The 12500-nt window shown below is 35.5% G+C and overlaps 2 protein-coding genes across 4 annotated transcripts in view; one reads left to right on the top strand and one right to left on the bottom strand.

Annotated features, from left to right (window-relative positions):
- LysRS (Lysyl-tRNA synthetase) overlaps nt 1-10207 on the top strand; it is a 10603-nt gene extending 396 nt beyond the window's left edge. Inside the window, exons 2-6 of one of the 3 annotated variants that reach the window (XM_070143024.1) lie at nt 1584-1651; nt 2583-2744; nt 4103-4208; nt 4995-5261; nt 8606-10207. In XM_070143024.1, the coding sequence (XP_069999125.1) occupies nt 2605-2744; nt 4103-4208; nt 4995-5261; nt 8606-9925 (1833 nt within the window). In that variant the 5' untranslated portion in view covers nt 1584-1651; nt 2583-2604 and the 3' untranslated portion in view covers nt 9926-10207. The remainder of the gene's footprint in view (nt 1-1583; nt 1652-2582; nt 2745-4102; nt 4209-4994; nt 5262-8605) is intronic. The other 2 variants (XM_027374101.2, XM_027374103.2) reach the window with 2 other exon arrangements.
- Nucleotides 10208-10559: 352 nt separating this feature from the next.
- Daao2 (D-amino acid oxidase 2) overlaps nt 10560-12500 on the bottom strand; it is a gene marked incomplete at its 5' end in the record, with an annotated part of 6368 nt that continues 4427 nt past the window's right edge. Inside the window, 3 exon segments of the mRNA XM_070143025.1 lie at nt 10560-11061; nt 11176-11277; nt 12134-12251. Coding sequence (XP_069999126.1) covers nt 10939-11061; nt 11176-11277; nt 12134-12251 — 343 coding nt within the window. The 3' untranslated portion in view covers nt 10560-10938.

Raw genomic sequence — 12500 nt, 5'->3', positions numbered from 1 at the left:
AAACGTATTATATTCATAGAGGTAAGCCGCCATGTGGGCTTGGTTACGTCAGCCAATCATGGTTTTATGGAAATTATATTTTAAGTAAATTTGCATTAATGCGGCTCATAGGGAGATAAATTTGGTATGTTGCATGTGGTTTACAGTGGCTAGAGATGTAGAGTGTTATAAACATTGGCTTTCTTGATCATGTCATTCAGCATAATAGAAATGGTACCAGTATCGGCAGCATACAGGTGTATTAATTAGGTAGTGACCACAGGTATGGCAGAAATGCCTCCAGTTGGTGTTCTGCGGTCGCAGGGTGAAACAAACAAGATGGCAGCGTCTTGACTAGAGGTGATGCCATGATTAGAATTTTATTCTAATATGTCTGTATAACAGATTGTGATGATTTTGACATCGTTGGATTCCTCTGACTGTCTAGTTTTCAAGTATACAGAAATTAATGTGCATAAACCTCCCAGACCCCCACATTCTTGGCCCCAGTAGCATGGGAGGGCAAGAAAGGTACTAGGGAAATTGCAGGGTATAGTGTAAATAGTATAGAAGCAATAGCTATATTGTCTAATGCTAAACCCCCACCCAGGAAAGCAAAGAATCCTCCATATATTCACGGCAGGAGAGAGCGTAAGACCGCCATGCAGGACTGGTGTTGCCAAGTCTGTCTGACACTCCTGCCATGAATACATTGAGGATTCTTTGTTCTCCTGTCTGGGGATTGATTAACAGTCAGGTCTATTAATTAAAAGTCAGGTCAAGGCCATGTAATGAAATCCAGTTATTGGTACTAATAATATTGATATTGGTAGACAGCTTATGAAATTTACCATAGTATTATATACCTTCTTGTCAGTGCTGACTAGCTATACGTGTCACACCTTTTAAGATAGTTATCATAGTAATATTAGAACCAACAGATCATCACCTGCTACCATTACAACAATGGCATGGCTTCAGATGTTTGCCTTGCGCTCCATCAAAGGGAGTTAGACTTTAGATACATATATTCTGGCAAAATTAGAGAGCATGGAAGAGCAACAAAACATCAGAGATTACTCCGAGCTATTTGGTGCCAAAAAATGTATAGTAGAGCATTGTTGACCTTAATGCAAGAGTGCTGAAGGCATGGGGAATGTTGTAATTCCTCAGTACCATGCCACCATAAGTTGCCAGTATTGTTGTAATGCATAGAGACATCATAAGCAATCCGTTATTACTGAAATCAGTATTGGTGGTGCAATACCAACAGTAAGGAAAAATTCAACTTTAACGTCTTCAAAAACATCTGTTTAATTCTCCCTTTTCAAGATTGCTTTCATTATTTAAACAGTCCTGCATACATGAGAAATCACTGTTAGGTGTTATTTCATTTGCCATTATATTTATGATCACTTAATTTTTGTATCATTGGACAGATCAACTAGATTTAAGGTATCATATGCAACTCCTTGTATGGAGATGTATTTATTTGACCAACAGCTTGAAACTTTAAAAAGTGATTCTGGTAATGGTCCACATAAAGTGGACTCCACAAAATCTCAAAAGAGTATAGATGTTTGAGGTGTGTTTTCTTTTGCCAGAACATCAAGCACAAACGCCATAACATCGCTCGACATAGCAGCACAAGTATAGATTCACAGACTGACAAGTGATTATAGGCTTACTTTTATTTTGCATAATGATAATATATGTATTTTAGTGTGGTGTGCTCTATATGGCTTTTACTATAGTATTCTCCATATTCATTCATATAGTCCTATCTTTACTATTTGTCATGGTTTGAAAAGTATAAAATTGGAACAATTACAGTTGTAGAATTGCCATTCTCACCAAGGAATAAACTTTAGGCTACCATTGCTTGGAAATAGAGGTGAATAGAGCAGAAATACTTTCAAATTGTAGCTGATACAGTTATTTAGGGTTCTTATTTACTTCTTAGTAATGCATTTATAAATGAATCTCATTTGCATTAACATCAGTAAAAAAAATCCTAATAAAATATAATATAAATAGAAAGTAAATATTAAAAGCAAACAGGACAAAAGTTCCAAAAGGGAAAGGGGTTCAGTGGATCCCCCCCCCCCCCCCTTCAGGAAATGATGTATACACATTGAGTTATACATAATAAGCCAATGTCAAACTATTCATGATCATAGCTTTGGTAATTAAATGTTGAAGTGGCTGCTATGATAATATTTTTGTATGCAGATATACATGTTAAATGTGCTTTGCATTCTCAATCTGTTCATTTGCATGTTCATAAATACATTTTGAAGTGAGAGATCAGAATCTAGAAGAAATATGTTTATAGATCATTGTTTTAAGTTATTCTTACTTTCCTCATTTTTCTAGAATATAATAGTCATTGTTCTTGTGTTGTCCAATATTATACTGATTACCAACCATTACATTATTGTTTTTATATACATAAAATAGTTTATTAGAATTGAGCCAAATGAGTAAGCAGCCTTGCAGGTGTGTACATATATTTAGCAGATTTATTCATGATAAAAATTTTACCTAGATGAGGAAGCTGTGACCTTCTTAATAGATATTAAGAATATGCAAACCTATTTCAGGTAAAGTACTGTAATATAGAGGATGATAAGGATGTTGAGGTGCTTACTACAAACAGCGGCCTTCCAGGGTGCCCGAGTTTTGGAGACTCGGGGGAACAGACTCTTAACTCTGTCAGGCTGTTCGGCATATTGCCAGCCCTACTGCTCATATTCATCCCGCAGGTTGGTGAAACATCAAAGGCAGCATACTTTTGTCTGAACCAAGAAAAAGTTCATGAACATTATTTCTAGGTTCAGTTCATTTCCATATTATATTTGTAAAAGAATATTGTATAATTGTTGTAACATAGTGCATGGGCTTATTTTTGAGCAAGTGTACATGTTCATTTAGTTCCAACCTCATTTAGAGAGAGGCTGGTTGATTCATGAGAATTTTTTATCCAGCTGCATATGATGTTTCATCCACCCTCTCTTGATGTCAAAAAAACATTATATTTAGATATTTTGATTAGCTCTTTGTATTACTGAATCACCCATTTTCTTTTCTTTTGTTATATTACTTGAACTGAGATGGTAAACACAGCACAGATTTTAATCAGAAAGAAGTAGATTCTGATTATTTAAGGACATTCTCAGTTATCTTTTAGAAATTTAAAGAGCAAAGGGATATTGCCACTGATTGACAGTTGGGGTGTCACCAATATTGATTGGTTAGGGGTTGCTCAGTGTTATTGTTATGTCTTAAACAGTTTGTCACTTTAGTGTAAATGTCCCATAGATTACATGTAACTGATAGTTACCTAAACTGTTGATTTGATATTTAGCTTTAGATTTTTCTTGCAGTTGTTTCCCTTTAGAATTTAGTGTCAGTTCTGTACTATTATTACTTTTATTATTATTGTAATTTTATTATTTTAGTTTTGTGGATAATATAGTTTGAGCCTCTTTTTCTTTCTTTCTTTCTTTCTCTGTTGCTTGGTTTGTATGTATGTCTTATTATTTCTATATTATGACTTATTCTTCTGGATGTGTTAGTGCCATGCATTATCAAAGTCTTTAACCCACTTGCACCAGATGACATCTAATCACATCTTACAAACCAGACCCAACTGTGGAGAACATAAAACCACTGCATGCACAGTCAAGCCTGCTCAACTGTGCAAACATTTGTGAATTAAATATTTATTTGCTTGATTTGTCCTATTTTCTGTTATTGAAGAGATGCAGAATATCAAAATAAGGCTGCAACCTGTTTTCATCCTCATTACCTCTTAAGATTGTGTATGCCACAACCAAAATCAGCTGGCCATATGCAAAGCCACGTGTATGGTTTGTTATTCCACAAGGATATCCTGTTGTGAATGGGTTAATTAATGGTATTCTGTGTGCCCTGTGTACTCGGTTGTGTATATTATCCTCATAATGTGAGTAAGTTTTTTCTTTTGCTAGGTTTTATAAGTATAGACCTTCTTTGGTGAAATGAAGTTTATTTTTCTTCTATAATTTCCTTTTTGAATAAGATGTTAGTTTTTTCTTTTATGTGCTTATGTTTCCTTTTAACATTTGCTCTTTATTTACAGTGAACTGAAAAGGAGACTGAAGGCTGAGAAGAAGGCACAAGAGAAAGCAGAAAAAGAAGCAAATAAGGGTGCAACTCAGGCTGACCAGGCTGCAAAACCCAAGAAGGTAAAGGAAATCATTACTCTTTTCTTATTATGGAAGTATGATATGTACAAAGTTTAAAGATTTTGTTGCTTTTAATGTATTATATCTTTAACTTTTCTGTAGCATTTTGGTCCATATGTATTGTATATGTTGATAATATCCTAAATATCTAGATGTTCGTATCTTTTAGAATAGTGGAAGTCACTTTTGAATCATCTATAGGTGATAGGAAGACTGGTAGAATTATTAGTAAAGCTTGAGGAATTAGTAGAAAGATATCTGGATGTGTGACCATAACAAGGTTTTCATTGGTTTCCATTCTACAGTCAAATTCTTATCAAAGCAGGCTAGTCACTTTAAAGTGAATGTTGATGATAGAGCCATTTAAAGTGATTGGTGGAGCATGTGGAGCTACTAGAAATGCTGCCTACCAACTATTAGCTAAAGACAGAGGTATCTATGAGATCTAGGCTAGTACCATTTGCTGAAAATAAGTTATCATATGGTACATATTTATCTGTATTTGAAGACCACATAGCTGTATTTAAAAGACCATACCAAGGGCAAGAAAATTTGGAAAGCAATCTTAATATTAGTATGTACAATTTGTTTCATAGTACTTGTATTGTGTTCACATTCAAGAAATGCATATACCTGCAAATTAATTCTGGTAAAGAAAGGGTTTAGAAAGAGATTCATTCATGCATTTGGAGGGAGTATATAATATTATTTAGTGATGTTTTTACAATACAGGTATGTCTCTTTTTATCCTTACCTTGAGTGTCATACATTCCTTATCCATTACAGGTGAATGAGGAAGAAATTAGTCCCAATGAATACCTCAAACTGAGGACCCAGTATGTTCAGCAGTTGAAAAATGAAGGTAAACCAGTGTATCCTCACAAGTTCCATGTGTCTACCTCACTCACACTGTTCCTGGAGAAATACAGTTCACTGGGAGAAAATGAGGAGGGAAAGGAGGAAGTTACTGTGGCTGGCAGGGTCCATGCCATTCGAGAGAGCAGCCAGAAGTTGCGCTTCTATGACCTCAGAGGGGAAGGAGTAAAGTTACAGGTTGGTGAAGGATTTTGCTTTTGTTATTATTACTAAAATTGTGATTTCAGTTCATTCATTGTGTTTACACACATAACTCTACGAATAATTAATCACTAAGGTGTCCTGTCAATGTCATCTCTTTACCCATTTTCTTGATTTTTGGAAAGAATCTCTTTTTATATCTATATTCTTATTAGTGATTTGAAAAAGATCCGTAATCATAATGTCAATGATAATGACAGTATCAGTATTAATTATATTAACCCATTAACAACGGGTGTCCCATGTATGAGACACCCAAAAAAATAAACATTGCCAGGCGTCCTGCCAGTGTGACTCTGTATTGGGGCTTGCGCTCCGACGCAGCAGCGGGCTGTAGCTGGCAAACGGACAGACTCCGGGGAAGCTCCGCCTGGAATCTTTTATTTTTGGCTTAAAAAGATACCGGCGTGAATGGGTTAAAGAAGAAGAAAAAAAATCCCAAAAATTTGATGTCATGGTGTGGTCATGCAGGACCTACTAAATGACTTTATGATGACTGAGCACTTCCAGAGCTATCTGTGTGCAACAAGAGTCACCACAGTGGACTGTATTCCATGGTCAATGGGTTCAAGAAGGCACAGGACACACACACTCTTTTTTATGTATGAAATATTGAACAGAGTGAAGTTTGTTTGTTTGTTTTTTTTCTAATTGACAAAGGCTATTTATATTTATTCTAAATTTAATTGATTGCTTAATATTTTTTGCTATTTAAACATTGTTATTGCATTTGATAGTAAGTTTAAAGGAGGATTTTGATTACTAAAGTCTTATAGGGTTATTCAGATAATGAAATCAGTAGGAAGTCATGAAATTTTCTTCTAGAATATCAGTATCTTAAATGGGTAAGGGCATTTTGGAGGAGAAACTAACCTGCAATTGCTTTCATTATAAACTTAGTCTCCTAGTAGCCCTCTTTTTTTACTCTTCTAAATTTTCACTTCAGCAGCTAATTGCACACCTCATTCATGGTGTGGCTTGGGTATGGCATGCGGAAAACTCGTCATCATGTTAACTTCAAATAAATAAGTAGATTATTGTATTTTTCTTCTTTCTGAAGTCTGGGTCAAAATAATAATCCACTGATTAAAAAGATGATAATAATAATACTCTGATTGTTTTGGGCATTTCTGAGAGTATATTAAACAAAAATCTACTTGTGATACTTCTCTTTAAAGATTGCACCACCATTACATACTCAATACCCATCATTGCTACTCACGCCATTTACCAGCACCAAAGAGCCCTGTGGTGACAAGTTTTACCCACATGAAACTGAGCCATACAATGGGGTGCATGCCCAGTCAGCTGTGTGAGTGAGAAATCAGAAGCCTGAGTAATACTAGTTTACCCCCTTCTATGCTCATTTGGTTGTGCCATACAGCATTTTCCTTATGATCTGTTCATTAAAACATTTGGCATGAGGTGTGCTGGATGAGAACTTGGATGAAGGAAGGAGTGACGGGAAGGACTTGCCACAAGTGCACAAAGCTCTTGGAGGGTGATTAGACTTATTTGGCTGTTAGAAAGGGGCTTTTGCATTATTCCCAGAAATAAAGGATTCTGGAATGTAGTGACTATGAGCCATGACTGGAAGAATGCCAGCACCAGGGAGGATGCCATTTCCATGCTGTCCATCTGCTTCCTAATGTGCAACATAGGTTGTATTACAGTAAATTGAATATTGGGAAGAAAAAATATGTAAATATCAAAATATAACTTATTGTTAAGTTATGGACCACCTACAGAGTTGATATGGAGTCTGTGCAAGGAAAACTGTATTACCATCTGGATAAACCAAATGAAATGACAAGTATGGACATTGGAAAAGGGCAAAAACTTTTAAAAACTCTTATGCATAAAAAGGTAAAATAACATTGTAAAGGGTAGACATAGTCTTGTTACCGCACATGAGTGTTCACATGCATCCAGCCTATAAGTCGCACACCTGTCAGAGTGGCTGCCTACATATGCCAATGCCTGTATTTTGAGCCATGTGATTGCACCTGTATTGAAGGGGATAGCAGAGGCTAAGACAAGAGTTTTAACCCATTTTTGAGTGGCTGTAGCTCCTAAAGGCAGATTGTGAAATTCGTAGTATTACTAACCAGCATTTGGGCTCGGTTCATAATGGCAAGAATGGATGCAACCTTCATGCCTTATAGCCCACGTGTGGATGAAAATCCAGGTGTTAGGCTTACTTTGAGTGGCAACTCTCATGGTGTGTTTTCTGCACATGTTATTTACCATTTTCTGCAATCTGTACTTTTCTTTTGTAAAGCAGTATCAAGATGGTAATAGACTGCTTTCCAAATTATCTCTCTTGGTTGTATAGAAGAAATTATTATTTTGTCAAGTATTTATATTTTCATTTTTGATTTACTGTAAAATACCTTGTGCTGCACATTCCACACTCATTTATAGGTGGAAGTAATACAAAAGCCCCTTTCTAAATATCCAACAAGTCTGTACATTCATGAGGTCATATCCATCACACAGCCATGAACCAATTTTTTTCATAACATATTCCCATTGCCTTGGCCCTGGCCAAGTTTTTTTCAAGGCAGCATATTCATGTCAAACGCAAGATTTTTCATGATCTGAAGGTTACATCACCCAGAACCAGTCGGCTATTTATTGAAAGAGATGATTGGCAATGAGGATAAGAGGCAGAGATGGTGGTAGCATTTCGTGAGATGCCAGTCTCCTGTTTGTTTTCTCTGTCTTGTCTTTTCTTTGACTTTTCCTAAGGTTTTCCATCTGTGCTGTAGCTGTGCCTCTCATAGCCTTCTTGTTTACACAATGATGAATTGCCAAAAACAAAACAAAAACAAAAAATATATATAGGAAAGTATAAAATGAGGGCAAGGCCAGCATGATCTCTTTCTGCTTTGGCACAAGAAAAAAAAGATCTTGCACCACACCTCCCTTTCAGGCTTGTTGCCTTCTACAGTTATAATTAGCTCTTTGTGTGTATGTTGTGGAGAGGGGAAGTGACAAGAGGTAAATTTCAGTTGAAATGCCCTTGTTTAAAAGTTAAATTATTTGATACCAGTAATGACTGTGCCCCCTTTAGATTGTAGATTTTATGATATTTTAAGATTGTACAGGTTTTGTCCATTTTGTAAAAAATACTTATAAAGATTTTGTCCCAGATTTAAAACTAGACTTTTGTGTTCATATGTACTGGCAGTGGTAAGTTGTGAAGGCTAAAGGCACCCATTGTTTTATAGCAACATTTTGGAATAAAATTATTGCATGTCTTTGACTATCTTGAATATGGAATATATTATACCATCAGAATTTTTCTCTTCATACAGGTAATGGCAAATCTGAAATTCTATGAAAGTGAGGAGAGTTTCATGGATGATTGCAATAAGATCCGTCGAGGAGACATCATTGGAGTGAAGGGCATTGGACTGCGGACCAAGACTGGAGAATTGTCTATCCGTCCATCCAAGATTGAAATCCTCTCTCCATGTCTTCACATGCTTCCACATCTCCACTTTGGTATTAAGGACCAGGAAACAAGGTACAGACAGAGATATCTTGACCTTATTATCAATTCAGACATCCGCAAGAAGTTTGTTGTCAGAGCTAATATAATCTCATACATTCGCAAGTTCTTTGATGACTTGGGTTTCTTGGAGGTTGAAACGCCAATGATGAACATGATTGCTGGGGGCGCCACAGCAAAGCCCTTCATCACACACCATAATGACTTGGACATGGACCTCTACCTGCGAGTAGCCCCTGAACTGTTCCTCAAGATGCTTATTGTTGGAGGTATTGACAGAGTATATGAAATTGGGAAACAGTTTAGGAATGAAAGCATTGATCTCACACACAACCCAGAGTTCACAACTTGTGAATTCTATATGGCGTATGCAGACTATAATGACTTGATTGAGCTTACAGAAAAGTTGGTGTCAGGGATGGTTCATAGCATTTTTGGGTCATACAAAGTGAAATTCCAGCCACAAGGACCAGAAGGTGAAGAATGGGAAATTGATTTTAAACCTCCCTACCGAAGAATTCACATGTTCCCAGGTCTTGAGAAGGAGCTCAATGCAAAACTTCCAGCCCCAGATCAGCTTAATTCAGAGGAGGCACGCAAAACTTTAAGTGACTTGTGTGAGAAGCATGGTGTAGAGTGCCCTCCTCCTCGCACTGCTGCACGATTATTAGACAAGTTAGTTGGTGAATTTTTGGAAGAAAAATGTATTCACCCAACCTTTATCATGGATCATCCCCAAGTAATGAGTCCCCTTGCCAAATATCACCGTTCAGTCAAGGGACTTACAGAGAGGTTTGAGCTCTTTGTGGCCAAGAAGGAAATCTGCAATGCATACACTGAGCTCAATGACCCACTTGACCAGAGAGCCAGATTTGCACAGCAAGCACAGGATAAGGCAGCTGGAGATGATGAGGCACAAATGATTGATGAGAACTTCTGCACTGCCTTGGAATATGGCCTCCCGCCTACAGGTGGCTGGGGCATGGGCATTGACCGCCTGGCCATGTTCTTAACTAACTCATACAATATCAAGGAAGTCCTCTTCTTCCCAGCAATGAAGCCTGAAGACCAACACAAGAAGCAAACTGAAGAGGCGAACAAGGAGAACCAGCCATCGTCCTAAGGCCTTCAGGATGTACTGCCAGTTTCCTGTTACCAAAGAGTTAGAATGGCAACACATTGGGGTTCTAATTTTAATGGTGGAGGAATTGTGATTTTTTCATGATTAGAATCACACAATCACAGCTCTTCTGATTTAAGATCGAAATACGACATTTACATAAATTATTGATCAATAAAATGTCATTTTACAAATGTAAGATTTTTCTTACTATTTAAGTCTACCCTAATTGTTACCTTTATTATTATATTTATTCTCTTTGGTGATATAAAACATCGGGAGTAATACCTTGCTTTAATTTACCTCTATAAAGATTAATGAAATCCAAGAAAAATAAATTATACATATTTTCTTTCTCTTTCTTTCTCTTGCTTCTTTCTGTCTTTCTGTATTTGCCTTCTTTAGTTTCATTCTTTGTTACTCCCATTAACACTGACATCGGTATCACCCTAAAAATTTACAATGTTTACATTCAGTTTGGTATAAAGTAAATATTTTCTCAGCTATTCATTTTGGGTATTAGTATTGAATAAATGTAGATTCTGGTAACACACACCAAATATTGATGTTCATAGAACCACTGAATCAATTTCAATAAATTTATTGAAGCTTTGGAGGGTCATTGTCAGAGATGGGAATATTTTACCATTTTAATGATTGATTCAGAAAATATTACAGCTCTGGGTACAAGAAGAATTCTTCACTAATTTCCTTAATTTTTAATGCCTTAAATTTTCAGAGAAACTTATAAATACAGTACATAAGTAATAATAACTACCAAGCTCATACAGATCTTGCATATTCCACACATGAATTCTGCAGTGATTTAATGTAAGAGGATGCCAATCAGTTTTAGAAATACAGAAGCTGTTGGAATGTAGCAAAATCCGTCTTTCGTCTTTCCCTGCTTCTTGAAAAGTAGCCAAGGGAAAGGGAAATAGTTGACAAAAGTGATTAACCGTGCATTTAAGCCTTTAAAAAATAACTACTGAATTCATGTTAACTTAAAAGTTGCACTACAATTTACTTGTGGGTCCAAATTGCTTGTGAATCAGGTCTGCTGCAATTGATGCTGCCTCATTGCTACATCCCCAAAACATGGTTACTCCACAACCGCCATGTCCATAGTTGTGAACCACCTGTAAGAAATTTACATAAGAGATGTCATAGTTTTTATATTATTTTTATACGTTTTTTCACAACAATGAGAATTATGTTTCAGTGGAACTAGTGTAATTAACAAAGATACATACAGGAATATTACGTGACGCAATTTTGACCTCGTCAGCCTCCAATCGCACACCATTTCTTCTGCAAGGTCGCAGTCCAGCCCATTCCCTTATGATTTCTGCTTTCTTCAAAGAATAAGGGTATAAAAAACAGTTATCTAGTGTTTGGTCAAAAAGTGTATCATAATCAATCATGATCCATAAAATCTAATTTACATAAATATGCGAACATTCAGCTATTGTACAAAACTAACCTGTATGGAGGTACTCTACTTAGAAGTAGTATGATGCACTCGTATATCTTTTCATGAAGTAATTTAATGTCTTGTTTACTTTATATATTTTCCTATTTTTATATTTATTTGTATCCATTTATTATTTACTCAAGATCCTATGCACATGGCTTAAAATTCTCCAACTATAATCAACTAAAAGAAATACATCTTAACCCCAAAATAATTTTCCAAGAAAAAAGTTTGAACTCCATTCAACACAAAATGAATAGAGATAAGAGATATTTTTCATTCCCAGTTTAGAATTGACAAATGTAGCAATTGCAGCCTATGTTGTATAAGAGCTGCTTCATTTGTCTCATCATTTAGTGGTGATTCAAGACAGCAAACATCACTGAGGTTTCCAAGAATTAATCAGTGAAAATAAAGTAGACCAGAAATGATAATATAATGTTAATTGTTCAGTGAAGAGCAAAAGGGATATATTAAGATAGAAAAGGTTTTTTAAAGATGCACAATTGTGTAAAAAATAGCATACAGTTTATTAATAATAATAATTGATATTACAATCACCTATTCATCAAATCACATCAGTTTCTTGCATTTTGGATGTTTCATCTCAAATATGAAAAATACTAGGATGAAAATATTAGTAAGTATACGGTAATAATAATAATAGAATAATAAAGATGATAGTAAAATATAATCGATAATGATAATAACAAATACATAAAAGTTCACATAATTACCCTTAGTGATGGTACTAGACTCGTACAGTTGTTCCAGATTTTCTCTGAATCTTTGGGGTCAATTTCTTGCCTCCAGTCATCATCTTGTTTGGTTCCTCCAAGGACTACAGATCCAGAACTGCAGAAATGATGTTATTGTATTACCAGAGGGAACGACTGTATAGCAAGTATAGGTACTCACTATAGGTATATATATACATATATATATATATATATATATATATATATATATATATATATATATATATATATATATATGTATGTATAGATGTGTATGTATATATATATGTATGTATAGATATGTGTATGTATATATATATATATGTATATATAGATATATGTATGTATATATATAGATATATGTATG

This window comes from Penaeus vannamei, chromosome 30, assembly GCF_042767895.1.
Source record: "Penaeus vannamei isolate JL-2024 chromosome 30, ASM4276789v1, whole genome shotgun sequence".
In the NCBI taxonomy this organism is placed as follows: Eukaryota; Metazoa; Arthropoda; class Malacostraca; order Decapoda; family Penaeidae; genus Penaeus; species Penaeus vannamei.
This window is presented reverse-complemented; position numbering and strand designations above follow the sequence as displayed.